General features: G+C 43.3%; 1 protein-coding gene across 1 annotated transcript in view; it reads right to left on the reverse strand.

Moving 5' to 3' along the window:
* The window catches only part of dcc (DCC netrin 1 receptor), a gene marked incomplete at its 5' end in the record, with an annotated part of 125,466 nt that overhangs the window by 83,421 nt on the left and 17,434 nt on the right, over positions 1–24,611 (reverse strand). The window contains 3 exons of the mRNA XM_062558781.1: positions 11,493–11,613; positions 12,100–12,254; positions 24,310–24,446. Coding sequence (XP_062414765.1) covers positions 11,493–11,613; positions 12,100–12,254; positions 24,310–24,446 — 413 coding nt within the window. The remainder of the gene's footprint in view (positions 1–11,492; positions 11,614–12,099; positions 12,255–24,309; positions 24,447–24,611) is intronic.

A 24,611-nucleotide genomic window follows, 5' to 3' on the forward strand; every position in this document is an offset into this window, starting at 1 on the left:
GTGGTTTGTCTCTCAACCGATGAGTGGGAGTTACTGTGTTTGTCCTGGTGGAAAGGACGCGCCTGTTTCTGCTCTAAATGGACCATGATTTATGAAAATCATGCTGTATTGAAAAATACATGAAGATAGAGGTTGAGACCATAAACGCATGAAAAATTCAAGAGAGAAGGAGAGTCAATTTCTCATATACATCCCTAAAATCCCTTGTTTTGTAACCGGAGGTGTTGCCCCCTGCTGGTCAGTAAAGAGAATGCATGTTTTTGTATTGTCACTCCGCAGAACCGCAAGTAGTCGCTTGTATGAAAACAACAGCAAAACATTAGACATTCATAAAGACACATTTGACCATCATCCAGCCAAAAGAATGACAGGAATACATTTGGTGACCTATTGTGGTGGCAGTATAAACAAGCATATGAACATTGTGAGGGATTTGGCTTATGTTTGCTGCTGGTAGACAAGGATTACATGCTTGGAAACTGCACTGCAATTAATCCTCATCTGACAATTCACTTCAAAGTTTCTCCTCATTTTTCCTGCAAACATTCTGCAACAAGTGTTGACATTTGGGGAAACACAGTAAATTAATTTTGGGGATTCTAAAAAGGATCACACATGAAACGGGCTTTCGCGACTGTTGGTGAACGTATGAAGGTTCTGACGACCTTCACAAGTCCACAGGAACCCAAGGAACCCAAGGAACGCAGAACGAGATAAAAGAGCCCTTTAAACGAGCTCCATGCGTGTGGACAACAGCCGTTCTTCTTGTAAAGTTACCACTAGTTGTTTAAAGCAAAGCCCCCATGGTAGATGATACGTCAACAATCAATGTAGCACACACACACACACACACACACACACACACACACACACAAAGCTGATGAGTTGTATTATGTTTTAATGTTGAAGTGATCATTTAGGGGAGGTTATTAGAAGACAAAAAAGAACAAGTCCAAACTGAAATGTGATGATGTGAAGACAAACATCACAACTCCACCACTTGTCTTCTCAATCATAAGCTGAGAAAAATCCAATCTGTGCCTGGGGTCAGAGGTCGTGACTGCACAGAGTCAAATGCCTGTGACATGTCTGTACATGTCAATAAAGCTTCATTGAACACCCAAACACACATACTCACATTTCACACTATCTAATATGATGAAAAGAAAGACAGAGGAGACCGAGGGATAAATAAGAGAATGGGAGGAAGAGGATGAGGTGGATGAAGAAACAAGAGGATGAGGTAAGAAATAAAGAGAGAACAAGAACAAGAGGAAGAATCTCAGGGAAGGAGAGCAAAGAAGTAAACACTACAAGGAAGGAAAGAGGAGAAGAGGTGAGGAGACGAATGGAGTGAACAATGGGAGGAGGAACTGGGAGGAAAAAGGACGGTAGATGGAAACAGAGGGGGTGTTAACACACCTCCGTTCGTCTCAGTGAGATGAGATTTCGGGGTGTGAAGGGCGGATTCGTTCCTGCTCGGTGACCCGGACCTGAAAGCCGAGCCGGCGCTGAGCAGTAAAGCGTCCCTCTCTGCCGAAAATAGAAGGGGAGGCTAAATAATAGAGCCAGCCACCACAGAGAGAGAGCTGGAAAACAATCTGAATAAGTGCTGAAAATAACACCGCTGTCCGCCACACGGCCCATGATACGGGCGCACACACACACACGCACACACACACACCTGCACGTTCTTTTTTCCTATCATTCAGTCCACTTTCTACAAGCTATTCTGCATTTATATTGTTTCTGCTGCCTGAATGATCTTTAGGGGAGTTTGGTTTTTGCTGTCTGTGTGTGTGTGTGTGTGTGTGTGTGTGTGTGTGTGTGTGTGTGTGTGTGCGCCTGTTTGTTATCAAAAATAAAATGCACTGGAAATGATAACTTATGAACAAATAGAGAAAACACAGTGTTCTACGTTTCTACTGACGTTGTATATGGAGACCGATATAGGCTCCAGAAACACTGCTCCCAGGAGTAAGTACCACTGAATGAATAAAGTCTGAAAAATCATTGATACATCAAACATCAAACCAGCGTTTGTTCAGCCCCGAACTTTAAGGCACGTGTAGCATCAAGATCAGCTGATCATCGGCTACCTGAGTAACAAACATGAACAAGTTCACATTACATATGCGTCATAATAACCAACGGCAGATGTAAAGAGCCTCAGTAGCATCTGGAGAGCTTCCACTGCAGATACGTGCTGAGTTACGTTTGTTAGGACCAACAGCTGAGTCTCAGTAGTTAGTTTTAAACAAACGAAAAAGACAAAAATAAAATAGAATTTAACTACACTGCCCGCCCCCCCCCTCCTCCCTCTCTCTCAGCACTCAATTTCAGGGCTCATTTCAGCCAGCTGCCGTTAAACACGTCCATACACACACACACACACACACACACACACACACACACACACTCTTGTCCGCCCTCTAGTTTTAAATTCCTTTAAAATGGATACTTATTCCTGTAAATCTCTGCCACTGGGGCTGCGGGTGTGTGAGTATAATCTCTTGAATTGAGTGTGTATGTGTGTATGTGCGCACATTTTCATCTGAAGATTGAAATGGATGAAGGTTGAAAGTAAAAAAAAGAAGAAACATATAATAGACGTTAAGTAGAATACACATTACTTTTCATATTTTTGACATTATTTAAAGTTTGAGAAAAGAGATATATATATATACTGTATGTGTGTGTGTGAGTGGTTGTAAAAGCTGTTGTGAAAGCTGTAAATGTGTGTGTGTCTGTAGATGGTTACAGTGTGTGGTTGTGCCGTGTGTCTGCACTCACTAATTCCGGGGTCTTTTAGTGCAATGTGGCATTTCTGTGTCTGCAGCCCTCAAGGTTTGTTGGGGGTTGGAAAGCAGCAAACACAGCTCACACGTTGAACCCTGGGACCCTCATCAGTGCTGTAAAACCCCCGGCCGCAGCACGGTGAACTTGGACAGCTGAGCAGCCCATAATAATCACGAGTAATACGCTGCAACAGCAAAGTTTCAAAGGTTTCGTCTGGCAAAAATATAACGCTGAGAACAGCTTAAGTTTGCACCTCGGTTAGCGCTAGTAATCATTATAATTACCTGAAGGAGTGAATACATGTAGCAGGACTAAAAAAAAATGTTCTACTAAAAGCGTGATGTGAAAATAAATTAACTTCCTCTCATGCTTCTTCTCTGCCTCACATTCTCCTTTCTACCAGATGTGCAGCCTTCTGCTCTTATCTCACTATTATGTTTTTAAACTACAAAATGAAGGACTGACAGCACAAGATAAAAAGGATAATTGATCACAGTAGGAAGTTTGGAACCACGGTGGATTTTGACAAACTTTTACAGAAAAGTTAAAGTACTCGGATGAGTAACTGACACAGAGAGCTCATTTTTGACTGAATGCATCTCTTTCTTTGCCTGAGCGCCGCTATAAATAAGCATGTAAAGGAGCAGGTGCTGCTGTCACCCAGGAATGATCCAATGAGTTTGCGTTAAAAGTTCTGACGGAATGTTGTTAAGAATTAGGGGAAAATCTGAAGCGCCTGTCATCTTGATGGGCAGGAGGCTTGGTGCTGTTCCACTGGTGCAGAGGAAACATCTGCATTTCACCCCTGGTTAAGGCAGGATTGAAAAAAAACATGTTCAGAGAGTCTGCTGAGTTCCGTCGTGGCAGAAGAACAAGTCATCTGTCAAGCAAAGATGTAAAAATCACTCATCTGAACAATGGCTGCAGGGTCAGCGTCGTGACCCCTGTGATGTGTAACCAAACATCATGCGTCGTTGGTTTGTTTATTCATTTCTGAGATACTTTTTTGCCCCGCGCATCACCACTGCTGCTTTCATATTTTCCTCCACAACTTTGTTCACCCCTCGACCTGCAAACCGATCTGCGTCCACTATCAGGACGCCATCATCGCGTCCTTATAGTCCACCAATGACTTCTACCGACAAAAACTCTTCAAACTGATTCATTCTAGTATAAAAAAATCTTTGTTTTAATAATGGTAGAATTATGCTATGAAACTGGAAATGTGAGACTCCTGAAAGGATGCAGTTAGCAGACCAATCACAGCCTTCTGGGCTGCGTGAGCTCACGTACCTTTTGAAAAATGGGTCAACGCACGCAAGAGGGGTGAAAAGGCAGCAGGAGGCTCTGTGTGTGCGTGTCCTCGCGCTTCTAGGAAAACGCATAGAATTAATGAATGGATATGAAACAGCTTTCTCCATCTTCAGCTACTGTCTTGCTTTCTCTGCTTTCGCTCTTAGTCTTAAACAAATTTACGTTAAAAAAATTGTTTTGCATTAATCTCTGCGACATTAATCGCATAGATAATCACGTTTTCTATTTGACAGCCCGAGTGATCATCCTTCGCTGTGTGTAGACCAGCACGCATGAAGGAGGACTACCCACTGCCCCCTGTATCCAGTCCCCAGCTGCAGGTACCCAGGAAGTATCCAGTCGAGGATAAACGAGCAACTGGTGAGACAAATGGACCTCCAGAGCAGCAGGGGGCAACCCAACCTGGTGGAATTCGAAAAGAGGGCGAGTGAAATAATAATTTTTCTTTTAATATTTCTGGGAACTCCGCTCTCTCTGAACAGTGGGGTTCATTCAGTACGCGAAGAGGACACACACACACACTCTCTTTCTTCCTCCTCCTGCTGAGTGATGATGAAGGGGCTGATGGGAAGGTGTTCCATCACAAAGGGATCAATGTTGGAAGTGACAACACACACCCATGCACACACACACACACACACACACACACAGCGAGGTGAAACGTTTAGGCGTAGACGGTGAGGTACAAACCTCCAACCCTCTAACCAATCGATAGGCGAGGGCAAGCACTCACTCACACACACACACACACACACACACACACGCACACAGTATATAGATGACCTTCCACTTTCTCCAATCAATAGAGACCGACGACGCAAAAACTGCCAGGAGAAGAGAGGAGATAAATATTTTCCTCCCGCTTCCGTCTCTCCCTCTCTCTACGTAGAGGTTTTAATGATAGAGTGGGGAACATCGATCTATCTATGGGACTATGGCTATGAGGAAAAGGCGGTGGGGGGGTGGAAACCAAACTACCAAAGCAGAGCGCAAACATCCCATGAATAAAGGGAATTGAGTCTCCTCCACTGCACTGAGGGTCAAATCCTTCACTTCACTATTGTGCTTCTAATGCGAAAGTGTTGCGTTTTAACAACCAAACGGCGACCAGCGGCCTGTTCTATGAGTGAAGAATGTTCATCAAAATGAGAAGCAGAAGCATAAAATATTCTGGTGGCACCATGAACTTCCCATCAAAGAGATGTGTTGGCTTTTAAAGAGTAGCATACTATATATGCATTAAAAAATTCCACATTCATATTTTTCAATGGACTCGGAAATACAAATATAAATATATATATTTCAAATATATATAACAATATGTAAAAATATATAACAAAATATCAATCTGTGTATTTCACATCCATGTACTGCTCATATATAGATGCTGTACATAGATGTCCTCTCCACATGAAACAGGTGCCTTCATTAGAGGCCTCCTGCTGAGGAGCCATGTCTGGATGTCCGCGCCTCGCTGGGCTCTCGCTCGTTTGTGGGATGGAAATGACGCCCAGAAGACACCAACAAGCTGAAGGGTGTCGATTTGTTTTGGTGTGTTTTGAAGTCGAGGGAGAGAGTGAGAGCAGCACCTGTCTGTCAGAAGGAGAGGGGGGGTGCAGGGGGGGCACCGTGGAGAGCAGCAGAAAAACGTGGAGGACAAAAGGAGGTAGAATGGTGGGAGGGGGGGGGGGGGGGGGGGGAGGAGAAGGAGGGGGAGGTAGAAAGGCTCCGTACACTTTGTTGATCCAGTCCCTCCATTATCAACCCAGCAGCATGAGGAGGTTGGGTTCACTTATGTACAGTCGTTGCATAACAAACAGATCAAAGCTTTGATTTGGGCCTGAAGCCGACCAGCTGCCTCCTGATGCACAGCTCTGTTGATTTGACCCGACCACCTACCCAGACCTGCTCCCTACACCGAATTCTTTGAACTAGGTCATCTGTCCTGCCTCAGGATTACGTGGATTAAATACCCACTGCCTACTTGTGTTACTATTGTACAGTACACTAATTAGGATGCAGTGGACAGTGTAAAGGACCTCTGATAGGGGGAGTATTCGAATATATGGTTACTTTTTAAAAGCATTTTGTTTTAGGCAATCAGAGTATTTTCGGTTGCGCTTCTATTTTGAAGGTCCGAAACCGGAATTGGGCAGTTAGAAGAGAGAGTGAGAGGTTAAACAACGTTAAAAGGATGGGAAAACTATATAAAAACACGAAAAAGGTCAAGGTTTTATTAGTTTAGCACCCGGTTGACAGGGGCACAAGGTTAGTATCTGTTCAAGTTTGTAAAATACAGTATGTTCAATAAAATACCTATGGACCATTAGTTTAAGACTAGACCATAATTCAGCCAGGGATGCTACAGACAGTGTTGACTCACAGGTCACGATGTCCAATACAAAGATCACACTCATCCATCGGTGTGGACACTCAAAAAGAAAAACATTTGGGTTTCATATTCATATTTTATATTTAATGTTCTAAAGATTTAACTCTTTCATTTATGATCATGGGGTTGGCCAAAATTGTATTTTGCTGTAAGAGAACGGTCTGATGGTCAGAACACACACACACACATGCTCTTAATATGTATCTATACCTGTCACACGCACTCACATGATCATCATGAACCGGTCCTCACTCAATAGAGGATGGAAGAGGAGAGGAGACTGCCGTCACCATGGCAACAGACGGAGAGTCCCACACCCCAAGCACCCCCCCCCCCCCCCACACACACACACACACACACACTCTCCACTGTTGTAGGGGTTAGAATAAAGAGTGTGTGTGTGTGTGTGTGTGTAGAAAGTGCGGAGGTGACGGAGAAAAGCATTTCTGTGTGAAAGATAAGGTGTGTGTGTGTGTGTGTGTGTGTGTGTGTGTGTGTAAGGTCAGACGCTCACTCTGGAATACAAATCTGTCATGGCTGACACACTTCCTCCTCTCTCTCTCTTACTCGCCCTGCCCTTCGCTTGACCCCTCCGTCGCTTACTTTCTTTTTTTCCCTCTTCGTCTCTCCCTCGCTCCATCTTTTCCAGAGTTGTGTTGAGGCAATTTCATTTTTTTCATCCCTTATCTTGTGTCCTTTTCATTATTCTCTGTTATACTCCTCCTGGTCTTTATTTCTCCTTCTCTATCCACCCCGGTTCTCCCTCCACCTCTTCTCCAGCCACCTGACAATGATCTGAGCTTCTCTCTCTCTCTCTCTCTCTTTCACTTTGGTTTTGTTCCTGTCTTTTGCTCTGCAGACGTCATCCTCCATCAGGGCTATTTGAATGTTTGAAGAGAGCATTAAAACGTTAATGAATGATATAATAAAACAGGGGAATGCTTAATTCAAAGGGGGATAAGTAAGAAAAGGGGAAATAAATAAATCTTGCATTATTTGTATTGTTACATCTGATCATTGATTGTTTTCCTCAGTGAGTTAGCTGTAGGCGACATCATGGTATTTGTAAAGCTTTTGTCCCGTATGCATGTGTATTGATCTGGTTCTTGTTCTTGCCGGAGCAGTGGGTGAGAAGACAACCACCACTTTAGTGAAACAACACTACAAGACAAGAAGTGTCTTTTTCCAATTGGATAAATGGAGAAATAATATGTCTTCCTAACGTCCTGTTGCTTTTTGGTCTACTCATGGTGCCTCTTTGAGCATCTGGTGGAGGTTCAGATTGTTCAGAATCCACCTACATGCATCGCCTCTGAAGATGAAGATGAAATCTTAGGTATGTTAATCAAAATGTAAGGTGTGACTACAACACTTCCACAATGGACCACCAGGAGGGGCCCACCTAAGGACCACCGCCAGCTGCTATCTGGCTCATAAAGGCTCAACATTTATTTTACACATCTTGAGACCAGAACCAGATGTCCACTATTTCATCATCAAACCAGAGAAACCAGACACTGGAGAAAATGACAAAGTAGCATCGAGGGAGGAAAACCACCCTTTATTGTTTTCACTGTTCAATAGCAACAACATGCTCTCCTTCTCATGGCAAGTCAATATGCTCCCAGTAGGATGCAGGAACATTAATCAAGATGACTTTTCTTAGACCTTATCAACCATAACATGATAATGGATAATTCTATGATAGAGGGATAAACCTTTCATTTTCAATTCCAACATAATTTCAGTCAATTTATGTTTTATGAGTCCAACTATAACAATAATTAGCAATGATTAGCAATTGTTTGGTATAATTGGTTGTGAACCAGACACAAGCGGTTTGCTGCAAAAAGACAAGAGAGGTAAGTGAAAAAAGTGGACAGAGTGGCGTTGAGTCAGGTCACGTGTATCCTATTAAGACACATTAACGTCCAGCAGAAAGAAATTCACGATCGCTGAAAGACGACACACTGACACTGCGAATCCACCCTGAGAGCAAAGAGGTGATGGAAAGAATAGACGGATACACTGAAGCAGAGGGCGCTCGGGAAGGAGGACCAGACCCTGGTCTGATGTTAGAGAAGTGGTCTAAATGTTCAAAATCCTGATCCAACTGAGAGCGAAGATCCAGACCAGGATTGATGTGCAGGGGGTGCGAGAGAGGACTGAGGCATAGAGATGGGAGTAATGCCTTTTGTTGTAGAATGAATATTAACACACGCATCATGAGCCCCCTTTAATTATTGTATTAATTCATAAGGTCAGCAGAAAGCCACAGCCTCCAACGCACACTATGAACTACCGACTGCACCTGGACCTTTATTAGCACTCATGACGGCTCTTACTTAAGGCACTTTGTAGTTTGGCTTTCTTGAAGAAAATGTTTGTGTATGTTTGTTGTGGTTCTGTTCCCTCTTGGTTGAATGCACTTATTGTCGCTGTGGATAAAAGTGTCAGCTAAATGATGAATGGGAATGGGAATCAAAGATGAGCCTGAAAAGTACTCTTCATGTTCCTGTGAAGGACTCTGAACTGGTTACAGAGCTTTCTCAGTACAAAAGACCATCAGACAGGAGATTTCTTTATAGATAGATACTTGATGTGTGTCATCGGCACCGCAGGCTCAGACAAAACCACGAGGGTTCACCAGAAAGTGCCCCAGCTCAGACTGTAGCGGCCTCCGGCAGAGACCAGCCGCCTGCAACCTGCGCTCCGCGCCCCAGGGCTTGGGGGTGAGAAGAGAGAGGGAAGGGGGAGGGGGGAGGGGGGGGAGGATATGGAGCCTGTCGGAGAAGCTGCCCCTCCTCCTCCTCCTCCTCCTCCTCTGCTTCCAGGAGTCACCAGAATGAGCTCAGGCCGTCTCCTCTGCAATGACAAACCAATCTAAAGGAAATGGTAAAAAGGTATGTGAGCATCACCATCTGCATGTGATCCGCCTTGATGACGCCACCCTACATCAACGTTTGATAGTGCGTGTGTGTGTGTGTGTGTGTGTGTGTGTGTGTGTGTGTGTGTGTGTGTGTGTGTGTGTGTGTGCTGGCATTTGACCTGAGTGAATGATACATTTGTATAATTGTATGTTGGAGAGACTTTAAGTACGCAGTGGGTGTATGTGTGTGTGTGTGTGTGTGTGTGTGTGTGTGTGTGTGTGAAGAGTCACTCGAGGTATCAAGAGGCCTGGCATTGTCAAGGGTAACAAGGTGGTATGCTGACAATCACACACAGACACACACACTCCCGTGGTGATTTCTCATGGGAAGGTCTGATTGGCCACTGTGAGCCTGCTGGGATGCTCGGTTCCCGTGGCGATAGTAACCAGGCGATCACACCAACCATCTGACCCTCTTAATGTCTCTGCGTGTGTGTTGCCATCTGTGCCATCGGCTCAGGGGAGAGGCAACACGCTGAACAGTGATTAAAGCCGAGACAGAGGAGGGGGGAGAGAGGGGGGACAACTAGGAGGGGAGAAAGGAAGACGAATAAAGTAAGAAAGTAAAGAGGAACAATGAGGATGAGTGAAAGAAAGCAAGAAGGAGAGAAAGTAAAGGGACCATAAGAAGGAGGGGGGAAGAAAGAAGGGGAGCAAAGTAAAGACATGAGAGTGTAGTTGGTTGGTTTATCGGGGGGCCAATATCTGCTAGTATCTAGCACTTAGCTTAAACACATGATTCTTAGCCAGTCAGACCGATGTATACCAGGAGTTTCTCTTCTAACCAGCTAAATCATTCATTCCTCTTCGACATGTTCCACAATAAAAGCTTGAAAGAGTGATGTGATGCTCCTAATGTGAAACAGCATCACGAACATAATAACATACAGGCTGAATATAGGTGCAATCAATGCGTGATTCCAACGCGCTGACTCAGAGCATCCTGCAGACGACCACGTCCTGTTGTGTGTGCGTGTTTCTGTCAGACGGTTGTAACTGCTGGTAAACCACCTGACTCACTGAATTTTAACCCAAACGCAAACAAAAACACAACACAATAAACAAATATCCAGACCGGCTGTCCTTTCGTACTGAGACAGCCAAACAGAGCACTTCCTCCTCAGCGAATCACAGCACGGTTTGTGATGTCACTCAAATATTGAAGCACACGACACACGGCTGAACTGTGATCATTTGACCTTGGTATGATCTACTTTGATTAGGACTTGTGATGAAAATTCAGAGTAGGTAAAGCTCGTTTGAAAGCTAATAAACCGTGGGGGCTCGGGTTTTCACACCTTGATGAAGACCAATCACAATAAAACAAACCAGTAAACTACTACTAGTATAACAATTGTTGGATTTATGTTTGGAGCATTTTCAAACAGATTTTGTTTCTGACCCCCAGACTTAGCAGCCAGTGGTGTGTAGCATTCATAGTTCATTCATTCATAGTTGATGATCAGAACTGGCTCTGTGGGGCTTACCCTTAACTGATGAGCTTTTTCTTTATAAGCTCATATTTTATAAAAAATTCTAGATGATCATAATCAATAATAATTATGAGATGCACATTCCATGATTGAACAGAACCATCTGTGCAAACGCAATTAATGCTTTGAGGACACATGGCAATTGTTTGTCTTTTGATGAATCCCTTTCAGTGCTGTATTATTTGTTAGTTCTAAAAAAGCAAACCAGATCACCAGCCAGGGTGAGCAATCAGACTCATTACGCTCTGATTTCTCATGAAAATTGGAAAATAAGCATTATTATCTGATTGGAAAATATTTAAAAGGAACAACTCTGCTGGCGCAACAATGTACCTAACAGCTGCTCATATTCAGTATTCATTTCTACTGCAACACAACAGGAGAAGCAAACAGAGCTGTACGTTAATACAGGAAATACAGGCCAGGAAATAATGTCACGACAGGAATGAAGACAACAGGTTGTTTGATGAGAAGTGAAAGGGACAGCACACTTCATCGGCTGTGTGTGTGCATGTGTGTGTGTGTGTGTGTGTGTGTGTGTGTGTGTGTGTGTGTGTTTTCCTACCTGGCTCTCGGAGAAGCAGCTGAGCCATCGCCTGCGAGCTGCCAGCTGAGTTCTCAGCAACACACTGATAAAAACCTTCATCCGATTTCACCAAACCCAGAATCTGCAGGTTACTGCCGTCCTGAATGAGACACATTCAACACGTGGATAGAGGCCTTCAAACAGCTTTAAACATGGGAAATATGGGCAGAGGGTCAGGGGATATGTGTGTGTGTGATCATCTCAGATTATGGGATAACAGATTATAGATGATAGCCAGATTATAGTGTGTTGCCATAATATCAGATTAGGAGTATTATACTGTGCACTCTGCTGCTCCGCCTTTCGCTTTCCAACAAAAATACTATTTCTATTTAGCATTTCATTTTGATCACTGTTCGGTTGGTATTGTGCTTCCAAAACTAATTCTCATCATATCAATCAGTAGAATCAATGCCGAGAAAAAGGACAAATGAGTCTGGCACCTTTTTGGGGGAGGACTGGGGGTACGGGCTGTTACTCGTGCTGGTTACCCAAATCTAGCCTATTATTACTGTTTTAAGGCAGTGGGAAAGCAATAAGGATCCCTGATCATATGTGTGTATTTTGCAGGCTTTGTGTGACTCACCACTATCTGGAAGTAGTCGCTGGGGATGACTTCCTCTCCGTTCTTCATCCAGCGGACAACCGGTGGCGGGTTTCCCGTCACAGCGCACTCCAGCTCCATGTCCGTGGACTCGTAGGCGTACGTGTTGGTCGGGTAGTTCAGGAACTGAGGAGGCACTGCGCAAATGGACAAAGCCACGCGTCAGCGACAGTAACCACACATTTTAGAATGGTTAGCATTTACGATCTTAGTTACTGCTCTTGTCTCATCTGGCAGCTCCAGAGAACACAAGGCAACCAGCGGTGACTCAAGCATCCCCACTGAAGCACAACTTTTGGAGAGAGGGTAAGTGTTCCCCTGTTTCCAGTGTTCCAGGTCGCATTGCATCCAAGCAACGTGACTCAGAGCCTGACGCTCCGGGGTGAGGTCGCACAGTTGCTATGTGCTCGCTGTGTTTACATGATAAGGCCCGGTTCTGAAACACAGTCAATGTTGGCGTGCAATGTGCTGGATTTTTGGCGGAAAGATGCGGGCCACATTATCTGCTCAGAGAATTTTGTGCTGCTGTGTAATTAAAAAAAATGAATGTGTTACTGTTATTAAAAACAAATTGTGAGGAGCATCTCTGAGTTGCATCGAGACAATTGAGGATTTTGTGGATCATTGAGAGTAAACTCAAATATCTAAATAGCATAGCATTTAGGGTTATTTCACCTGCATCCAAGCAAAGCCAGCTAGAACGCTTCCTGGACTACACATTTTTCTAAACATCAATGCACAGAGCGCTACACACAGGCCTGTCCATTGTTGTGAAACAACGACAGACTGGCCGATGATGAACGACTTCAATTGTCTGCTTTGAGGCACAAGTCTTGAAATGACTTCCATGAAGGCCGCCTCCTGTTTGTGATACGAAGTGACTGCTGGTGCACCGTCTACAGGCTCGCCAAGTCGTAAACAGCAAACAAGTAAGGCCAGGCGTGCGCCGTATTCCAGCTGTCACTGAACGTTGTCCTCTGCCATGTGGACAGCAGCTCCGAAGCCTGGAGGGCGTCGGGAGCAGCGGCAACAAACGTTTCCTCCCCGTCAGCCACCACACAGACACACACAACTGTAACTGTCAAAGAACACACATCAAAGTCACAGCTCCCGCAGCCCTGTTGGCTATTAACACGTCATAGAGGAAGAAATAGGAGTAAGAAAACAAATTGCTTATTACCTACTGAAGATACAAAAAGGTTATATCACGAGGTGGGGACATGATGGATAGACAAAGAAGAGGAAGAGAGGAAAGGTAGAAAGTTAGCAGAGGAGGGGAGTCGTGTATGTGTGTTCCCCCCCCATCAATACATCATTATCTGCTGGTGTAACTTTACCACTGTGGTAATGCTCTAATTAAGAGCTAATGATTTCCCTTAAAGCCGAGCGCTGCAGCCAGCAGCTCCACAGCGCTGCACCAAGCACACGGGCTGCGTCTCATGTCCAGGACATGGAACACCAGAGGCAGGAGGTGTGTGACAGGCTCTTGGAGAGTGGCGCTGGGCGCTGTTGCTCCTCTAGAAAGGAGAATGCTTACTAGAAGGAAGTTTGCTCCTTGGTATAACCCCAAATCCACAAAAGCAGTGTCTTAAAACTTGCATTCTCTCTACAGGCCAGCAGGGAGAGACTCCTCTAAAAACAAGTAAGGTGCTGACAAGGAATGGTGCTGCATAAAATGGGATAAATTACGATAAGAGAGGATCAGATGAGAGGAGATTAAATGGTACACAATGCAACACAAAGGGGATAGAGAAAGATAAGATAAAAAAGGAAATTCTTGAATATCATTAAAGAATACCAACAAACAATAGAATAACAAGAGTAATAAGTATCAATTGCAAAAGAAGAAAGACTGATACCTTCATTTTATTGCTGATTTTGCCTGTATCTCAATATGGTAACAAATTAAACTTAAAAAGAAAAAAGATTTTTTTTAAATAAAAAAAATAGGGTAAAACATATAATAACGCATATAAAAAGCTATTCCTAATAGGGAATACATTGAAAAGTGTTATGGCGCATTAATAGGTATCATTGTGCGGGCGTCCAGCGATTGATGAACATCAATTCTGATGTAAGAACTGTTAGCTTTAGTGTGGAAACAGTTAAACAAATCTGAGATATGGGCCTTATCAGAGATGTTAGTGAACCCCAGATATCCAGGCAAATGGGTTTGTTGAGAATATGTTCTTGTACAGCTAGAAGTAGAATCAGGGAAGCGATAATACCTTTCATCTGACATCAGATGCTACGACATGACCCCTCCCGTGTCTGCCTCATTAGTTAGAGGAACCTGAAGAGTACAAATCAGTGTTTTTACGTCCTCCACCATCTCTCTCGTTGCCATGGAAGAGGACCGCCCTGCTACAGATTACCCAGCAGCCTTTGTTGTGTTCGGGGAACTCCCTCAGCGTCCACAGATTGTTTGGATGTCTTTTTTTTTGCAGAGCTGATTGCGTGGTCATGTGAGGAAACGTGTTAACAAAGGCGTGTTTTTCAGGCTGGTCTTTGTGATGCCAAACTGCAAAAGGCAGGACGCCCGTTAATGCCATTCCACTTCCTGCTGGAAACCGCTGAGAGCGGCCATTCATATGGTAATAAAGATGCATCAACAACCGACTGACCTCTGCCAGACGCAACACCATGGTGCTGTTTGTCGTAAAAAAAGGTTACGAAATGTGATGGAACAAAGACAATATACGACAGGGAGGGAATAACGTCCTGGTGGGGTATCAATCTCTATCTCTTTATGTATATATCACAAAAACACACAACACACACACACACACAACACGGTATCATCTTCATAGCTGCACGATAATGAGTACCACTCAGCATTCAAATGGAAATCAGCTCAATCGTTCATTTCACTGAACATCTGCTGTGTGTGTGTGTGTGTGTGTGTGTGTGATAGCAGTGAAGGATACTCATACGAACACACGTAGCTACAGCTAGTTACACACACACACACACACACACACACACACACACAGTTAAACTCTCTTTGTGTCAACAGAAACTCGTTAGCCGCCTCTTTATATTTGCACTTGACCACCAATTATTTGTCATTAGGTGCATCCACGGAGGCTCACTCCACACACACACACACACACACACACACACACACACACACACACACACACACACACACACACACACACACACACACACACACACACACACACACACACACACACACACCCAGACTCTTCTCTCTGTGGAGGTGGTGTCTGAAGTAGTTGGCGGGTTGTGTACTGTTCAGTCAGGCTAAGGCTCAAACACAACACCGCTGTGTGGCAACTGGTTGCTAAGAGACTAAACACAATGTGTTTATGATGTTTATGTTTCTTCTGAGAAAGAAAAGTGGATTACCTTTTTAATCCACAAAACAAGAGACATTTTAAACCCAAATTCCCCAAATATATTGAATCATTACACTTGACCCCCCCCGGGGAACCGCTGAAAGTGTGTAACAGTCTTTTCAGTACATAATTGGAAGAGGCCGCAAATTCATGTTATTAATTAAATCTAGGTTTATTATTAGGCTGCAATGACTTATCGGATTGGCTGCCTATTGAGGCGACATGACTTTCTTATCACCGAGAGAGGAGCAATTACAGCATCATTGAAGGACAAAACACCAGAGACACAGGAACAACATAACCTCTCAATGAAAGAGGACGTACTTCTAACTACAGAGAGAATTGAGCTTTCATTTAAACTCAATGATAATAAAGACAACCTTAAATTGGATTTTACTGTTTATTTTTTAAGACACCTATTGTCCTATAGTCATGGTACATTTTAACTTTTTATCTGCACTAATTCCATCAGAGATGTCATACTAACTTCTGTTTTGCTGCAAAGAGATGCTCTTTTTGGCTTTACATACTTGGTAAAGCTCCATTTGTCACTGTACACAAACATTTTACGTAGTCTTGAATCGAGTGTTTACAATGGTCATTTACATTCAAAAGGATTTCAAATCTAGTTCTTTAAGTAATTGTAGCAAACAGTAATCAACTTTAATTCAACTTAACTAAATTTCACAACAAATTGTGGCTAATGAAATTGCTGAGTGGCTATAACCACTAGCCACAGTGAGCGGTGAGCAAAAATGTTAAACTCAAGCCGTGAAATGACACTCGACAGTGACTAAACCACGTCACAGGTTGGCTGCTGAACATTTTACTGTAAAAAAATAATTAAATTCTATGCTCCCTGCCAAAGGTGGCATGATATGATTTGTTGCTTAGTTTTCCCATAACTTGCCAGGTTTGTCTGAGACAAATGTGAAGGATATCACTATATTCAGGGTAAAAAGCGCTAGAGATTCGACGTAGCACGTTTGCTGTTAGCTTCTAGCTTTGATCTACTGACAGGTGTAAATATGCATCAATTGTGCAAAATGTGTGGACTAATTAACGGCAGTACAGAAACCAATGTCTGCCTCCACTTCTATGTTTCCAGGGAGTTCTCAGATAGAGGCTTATCAATGATTAAAGGCATTTCATTAAAAACAGGTCAACTGGGAGAAGCAGAGGAATGAGTATATCTTGATTGTGTTCTTGTAGGAGTGAGTCAGCAACAACTTTTCCAAACCAGCTATGTTCAATTATACGTTTTATTTGTGTTTCTGGGATAAAAGCTCTTCTGAAGGACCAGACAAACAGGGGAAACGTGCGTAAAGGTAATCGCTGTGTCTGGCAGACGAGGAAGCCTGCGAAATACAGTCATTTGTTCATTGTTCCCTTTCATTCATTTTACCACTGTCCAAACAATCTTTACAAACAATCTGAAGCCTGAAAAAAAAGTCTTCTAACAAAAGAAACATAAAAGATTGTATTTGTATTGATTCTTATCATTTATAGTTTAATAATGTATTAAAAGCCCCTTAGCGCTAGTAAAACGGCTCACATTTCAATTTAAGTGTTATATTACTTTGAAAACATCTCCTTCAAACAACAAGATTATTTTAACAAAACCAGGAAGTTAAAATTGATCTTTGCACAGAACAGAGACTGAACGAAGCAAAATGTAACTTTGCTCTCCTTTTGTCTATGTAAACATTATGCAAGATCAGAGTTCAGAAAAGTGTAAATGTCCTCATCTCAAATTACTGAATTTTTGCTGAATAAAACTTTATTTGACACAGTGATGGTTAAAAGATAAACTGTAATTACAGTTACACCACCACAGCTGAGTTTTCGATACAAACTGTGAGACGGTTAAAGTGTAGAAGGAGGAAAGGATGGAGGGGAGGGGAATAAGAACCAGAAACATCGATTGTGTTTCAATCATAAAGCAATCCTCATATCAGACTTCCAACCAACCCTGAGTTCTACTTTACATAATATCAATTGCCAAACACTATACGGGCAGATGGCAGGATTAAGGGCTGCGAACAGAAACGTTCCGTCCCTCTGGAAGAGAAGGAGCGGGAATCTCCCCAGATCGGTCCCAAACATCTGAACAATGCGCGGCGCCCGGAGACACCGAGGCGGCGGCAGATGGAGGCATCAAACAGATGTCTGCAACCCATCACCATCATTCTTCCCATTTCGGCGAGACGCGCACTCTTCCGGGACGAGCAGAGAGAGCGGCTCTTCCACAAGGTCACACGTGGCGAGGGATATCTTGTGATGACTTTAAGCTGGAGCGGAACGCGATGGGTGGTAAAAAACGAGCGGGCCTGGGTCATATCGGGGTCAGGTCATGCCCGAAAAGTCACGTTAAGTCCTTTTGTCTCTTAAGCTTTGTAATCCAGGATTTTAACTCAATCAAGTCAGAGAGGGGAAAAAAAAGGTTGGGTCAAGATGATTTGATTCGTCTACGGGGTCGTCCCAGCAGGGACATTATAAAGACCTGTTAAGAATGAGCAGCAATGGACAAGCTTAAGCAGTCTGAAAATACGTGACCACGGCGACCCTTTAATCTGCAACACCTCGTTCATATGAGATGTGGTCAAAGCCCACAGGGAGACCAAGACAGACCATTGGGAGTGTTTTAACTGTTGAGTAGAGGTGCGTCATGTCACACTGGATGTGTTTGCTTCAGTGAACACTCCCTCGGCCAGTTCCTCTAGGTTGATTTATCAATAAACCACATTGCAACTGCATGCACGGCCATTTAAATAAAAAGGAACAGCTCTGTTCAGCCTTAAAGTATTGTTGATATTTGGAGGTTTCAACGTCAAGATACCTTTTTGGATTGTCATGTGTGGCATAGGGAAAATCATATTCCTGAGCTTTTGAACCCTAAGTAAATGGAACCCCAAAACATTGTGCAAAACTTGGGTGGAGTTGCAACTATACTCACGGAAAAAATAACCATGAAGGCAACCTTAAAAAAGGCTGCACAGGCTAGATCCAATAACTGTTACATCAAGTGAAATCACTTCATAGCTTGGAGATAAGGGATGATTGGAAGTACACAAGATCTGAGCTTATTCTTTTTATTTCTTTATCTGTTCAATGAAGCCATGTATATCAGAATAAGCTCACAGCCCCTCCTGCGTAGGGCTCCTGCTGTTGTGCTAAACTAGGTTAAATACATTCTGGACTCCACGTGTGATCTCTGCACTGATGAAAGTGAATTTAATCTGAAGAAGTTATTGCTGTGAGGTGACAGGGAAGTCTAACGCAGCACTACTTTTTTATTAAAGGTTTTGTATAACACAGTGTGCACTTACTTACATGGCTTTCAGAGATATTTAACCCTCTGTTTCCTCCAACTTTAAATTGAATTTAAGTTATTCTTGGACAGAAAACAGCTTCTAGGACGCTGTGTTTTCTTTTCAATATGGAGAGACAAAGGAAAAATGTTATATCAGAGTAATGAGCAGTTTATCCATTTTGATTGATTTGCAATTTGTGCTCAATGGTCCATACAGTGTGTAACTGTTGACTTTCTGATGTTTTTATTATTGCCGCTTGTTGTTTATAGTTTTAATAGTGATTTTATGCTGGCTATGATGAATTAAAGGGGCCATTAAATGTTGCGCTAAATGAAATGTGTTCTTATTAACAAGAAGATTCTTGCTTTTATGACTGAAGTCGTCCTGGCCTTGGCTGGACTGTTGAACATATTGACAGACTTTAGACCCTCCCTCTGTATTAGCAGAGACGTCCCTCTCACCACAGGAGCCCAGTCTCTCTCTTTCATGCCTTTCAAACGGCGGCTCAGTGTCTTCGGGCGAGCTGCAGCAGGCCGGCCGGTGGCTCAGTGGGGGAGTTTGGCAGCTCGTTAAATGTTTTCTGAAACACCCACAGTAATTCACAGAGCCTGTAATTAATCAGGAGAGGAGCCCCGCGGCCCAAGCAGTAGTGTGTGTGTGTGTGTGTGTCGTCTTTCCTTGAGAGGGGTTTCATGATCCCAAAGTGAAGAAAGACAATCACCGCAGACTAAAACCGTCTGCTGAGAATTAGAGTGTGTGTGTGTTGAGTGTTTAAGTCGCGTGTGTCTGATCGACTGCTGTGAAATCCTCCATTAATGGCACGCCCCATGCTCACTTAAAATACAAGCAGGTGAAGATTGAGGTTTAGAAGAGCTTGCATGGCAGATAAGATTCATTTGTGTCACTTGTGGTACATGTACCAGGTTGTATGAGGATTGTTTTACAGCCTGTTTAAGCTTCAAACTATAAACATCCCTTGCGTCCCAGTTTTGGATTGTCAATATGGCTCTTTACATGAATCTAGTCCTTTTAAAATATACTTCCATCACAGGAAGTTTACTTTGAAACTAAATCACCTGAGGTTGGTGCGACTACCATGAAAAATAGATAATTGTTGTGCTTCCACCATGTCGTAAGAAAAGGCTCAGTTTGGGCCTGCAGTGCTCCTATAGGATCAAAAGGATTGAATTGGTCCTCGCACCTATGTGTGATCCGTGATTGGTGAACCAGCCCTGAGCTCTGATTGGACAAGCCACAGACACCACAGGGGTCCCTGTGCTCTGGGCTGAGTGATGATCAGAGATTTCTCCTCCAAATTCTTTCTTTCCGCACCGACACTCGTCGGTGAGAGGCTAAGAAGACAGTATCCAGACTTTCTCTCAGGTTTGCCTTTGTTGAACGATAGGATTAAAGATTCAGGCTCTCCAGCTTTCAGGTGTTAGGCCTCCTAAACCCCACGCTTTCCGAACCTCGTTGGGTCTACTCCGAAGAGGTCTGGCTCCCCCAGTAACGGCCTAGGCAGCTCAACAAGAAAGAAAGCTTCTACCCCTTGATCCAGCATGCATGTATTGTATTTTTTACATTTTCTGGCACGAGTATCTTACATTACATGACATTATCAATACATTACTTTGGGGGTATTTTGTATCAAATTACATTTTTAGGAATTTCTGCCCATCTACAGCTGACGTTGGCTGTAGACTCCAGTATTCAAACCTTTAATTTCGTGCTCTTTATGAGTCAATATCAATTCTAAACATTTTACTTTATAATCATAAAAACAATACTAGAACACCCTAAAAATATCAATACTTGACCACTCTAACAACACGTTAAAACCCTATGTACAATACTAGAACACTTTAAAACACGACATTTTAACCAGATGGTTAAATGGATGTTTTACTTGTTGTTTTGGACCAGCCCCTTGACTCTCTACCAGTCTCTTTTGTTTCTCATTTGCATCCCACCCTAGCACCAGCGGCTAGCACCAGTAGCCCCTAGCACCAACGGCTAGCACCAGTAGCCCATAGCACCAGCGGCTAGCACCAGTAGCCCCTAGCACCAGCGGCTAGAACCAGTAGCCCCTAGCACCAACGGCTAGCACCAGTAGCCCATAGCACCAGCGGCTAGCACCAGTAGCCCATAGCACCAGCGGCTAGCACCAGTAGCCCATAGCACCAGCGGCTAGCACCAGTAGCCCATAGCACCAGCGGCTAGCACCAGTAGCCCATAGCACCAGCGGCTAGCACCAGTAGCCCCTAGCACCAGCGGCTAGCACCAGTAGCCCATAGCACCAGCGGCTAGCACCAGTAGCGAATAGCACCAGCGGCTAGCACCAGTAGCCCATAGCACCAGCGGCTAGCACCAGTAGCCCATAGCACCAGCGGCTAGCACCAGTAGCCCATAGCACCAGCGGCTAGCACCAGTAGCGACTAGCACCAGCAGCTAGCCCTGTGTGAAGCATACTGCATATGACTGAGAGCTGCAGTGCTGGCTACGTTTTCACTGCTTTCATTAAGCTGCAAACAGGAACCGTCTAATGAGCCGGACCACCCTCATTATTATGGGGGAGAACACACACATTTGTTATCCTAATCATCTAATCATGGTCACTGCCCTGTGGAGTCAAAAAACACACTTCTCCATTCATCACCACACTGCGGATATTCATCAGCATCTAACTGCCTCTATTAGGCAAAAAATGTGTAATGGGGCATAAGAGAACAATATATATATCTTCTTTATTAAATGCAAGAAAGACACTTTTCCATTTTATTATATGTTTGAAAGGCAGCTAAAAGTTTCCATCAAATTACTTTTTCTATTGGTTCCAATATTAAATTCCCATAGCATGTCCTTGGTGGACCTTTGGCATCACTAAATGTAGAATAATATAAGTAAAACGTTTTAAACCCCATAAACAGTGGGTACAAATCTAATAATTTTAATTCAGTGTGATGTCGGCTAGCGTTTTTCCGTATTGTTTTTCCGTGTTAGCCTTTAACTTCAAAGGACTGTTCAACTATTCCACTGCATAGTACACAATTTCTGGACTCATTTGCATAAAATATTGAATGACTCTTGTAATACTTTGTGTTTGGACCAGTCTTTTAGGGCACCCCTCGGGTGGAACGGGCCAATTTGACCCATCGTTGAATGCAAATGTTTGACATTAAGAGCCAACCAGAAAAGAGCATTGTTATGCTTAGCAATTAACATGTATACCTGTTTTTTTAAAACCTATATCAAAGTCTACAAATAAGCTGAGAAAGTTTTCATAAATGTAGTGTCCCAGTAAACTGTTCATCTTATCAACTAAATAGAATTTGCAGATGAGTCAGAGAGAGATAAAAGGGAGACGGACGGAATAAACAAATCCGGAGTGGAGTCAGATCGCTGCAGGCTCGTCTTGATAAGAAAAAACTCAGTTTGAATCCTCGGTCTGCTTCAGCCCTGAAGCATTTTATCAGAGACGATTGAATATTAAGAAATGACAGAAAAACAGATTAAAATACATGAAGTGTAGGACATCTACAGAATTAGCTTCCACGTGTTTAACATAAATGCTGAATACACCCAAAAGGGTTATTCTCATCTGATTTCTTTTAATTGATTTCCTTTATTTGGAAAAACCATCACACACTGTCTCTTACTAAATAACAACAACAACTGCACGCTTAATTTCATTTTGAGAGAAATGCATTTTCAGTGGTTTTCAAACCCAGTGACACGCACAAAGCCCAAAACTGCTGTTGCGGATGGGGCTTGGACTGGCAATATACAAAATAATGTAGGCTCTACAGTGTTTGACAAATGTTTGTAAAATGTTGAATTTGTTGATCCATTTCTTTTCAAATTAAGAGTACTTTATTGCGTTTCAAGAACCTGGAGCGACTTAAACAATCTTGCGATCTCTTGAGCGGTGACATATTTCAGACTACACCGCGTTATTGTAAACGCCATGTGAGGTTTGCATGCGGCGACTGTTGAGAGTAGAGCGTAGACAGAATATGAATGCGGTGTGGAACACGAGGACGGACTCCGAGGGGACACTGAGACAAAGACATGAAAGGACTCAGATGAGGCCCAGCTGCAAGGAGGCTGAAAATATCCGAAGGTTCATTTTCTCCCGAGTCGAACAAATAACAGCTGCTTCTGTCTGATTTGAACTCTCTGCTTGAGAAAAAAAACAAATACTGTCTAATGGTTAAATCACATATGGGTGGAGCCTGGTGATGAGGCCTGTATATTCATTTGGGATCAACATCTTTGGAGCCATCCATCAATTAAAGGTGTCACACATCAGATCAACAAATGCCTTTCATTCCATACTCATTTCTCATTGTTAGACTTTTTATCAGGTTGGCATGACGATAATCATGTGGCAACCTCCACTTCTCAATCGGGATTATTATTATTTATTTTTTATTAACCCTGATTTTACTGGACAGTTGCGGGGACAATAATCCTCACCGTTAAGCGAATCTGTAAGTGCCTTACATATCTGATCTAGTCCCGACCACAGTTTTAATCCTCCTGAGTCCAGATGTGGTTACTACCGTTCCCTCGTTGCAAAAATCAAAGATGAAAAATCCCAACAGGTGACACCGACGGTGTCTACTTCTTGCATACAGAATAAGCATTACTGCTAGAACCAAATACACTCCACGGGCCAAAGAAATGATGCCTCAATACAACCCTCCGAGTCCATCACCAGAGACAATGCACAAAGGAGAAGGCCAAAGCAACCCTCAAACGCACCCATTCTTCTCAAGCCATATATCTTCTGAACACTCATCTGTTTTTTTATCTGGCAAATAATGGAAGCAAACAGCTGTTGCTAAACAACACAACTTTGTGTTAGCTGTGTGAAAATCGAATCTAATAAAGAAATACGGATATTTTGCAGAAACTATTCAACTATTCATTTGCTTTGTCTGTGTCGGATCCTCTCTGGCTGAGCCACTGACGTCCATCTGAACACACCTGAGCATATGAGCAGCCTTCATGTGAAACCAGCAGCAGCTGGGGAGCAGTCACATAGTAAATACAAACATATGATATTTATGAAAACCTCCTGAAGCAAACAGACGGCCCCAATTTTATATTTAATGACATCATTTTGATTCTGGAGGTGATCTGGCTGAGAGTGTCTGCCAAAAAGACGGGGCCTCTGTCAGCTGAGGGATACAGAGATTTGTGTTTAATTGTAATATTCTGGGCCTTTGTAGCGGTTAACACTTTCCAGTCTGGTTTTCCCTCAGGAGCTTTGACAGGTGACACCTCTAATCTTTGATGTTCACACCGTGAAGAGCACTGAAGGGGCGTGTGTGCTCTTACTTCTATCCATGTAAGGCTCCAATGCATGTTTTTGGAGAGTAGTTTTAGCTTGTGGCGTCCCACACAACATCTGCCAGCTGTGGACCTTCGTTGCATCTTTTCTCTTTGCCCTGATTTCCGGTCGCCTCTCTACTGTCCCATGCAAAGTGAAAAGCAGAAGTGCGTCAGCTCACCTAGTACACTCAGCTCTGTGTGTGCAGTGATGTTGTGATTCTTGTTGGCGGCTATGCAGCTGTAACTGCCAGAGTCGTCATCAGTGACACTCCTGATGATCAGATTACTGCCGACCAGAAGAGAGTACTTCTTATTCCTAGAACAAAACAAAGGAAGAGTGAAGTGAATTTCTTTATTTCAGCTTTCATAGTTAAAAGTTCATTTAGTTCCTCCTGAAATGTTCTGGATCTTAATAAATCTTGTGAAAAGGCCAAAACCATCACGGTCTTAGTCAGGCTCATTGGTTCCTGCTGAAGACTCC

Source organism: Pungitius pungitius, chromosome 18 (assembly GCF_949316345.1).
Source record: "Pungitius pungitius chromosome 18, fPunPun2.1, whole genome shotgun sequence".
Lineage (NCBI taxonomy): Eukaryota > Metazoa > Chordata > Actinopteri > Perciformes > Gasterosteidae > Pungitius > Pungitius pungitius.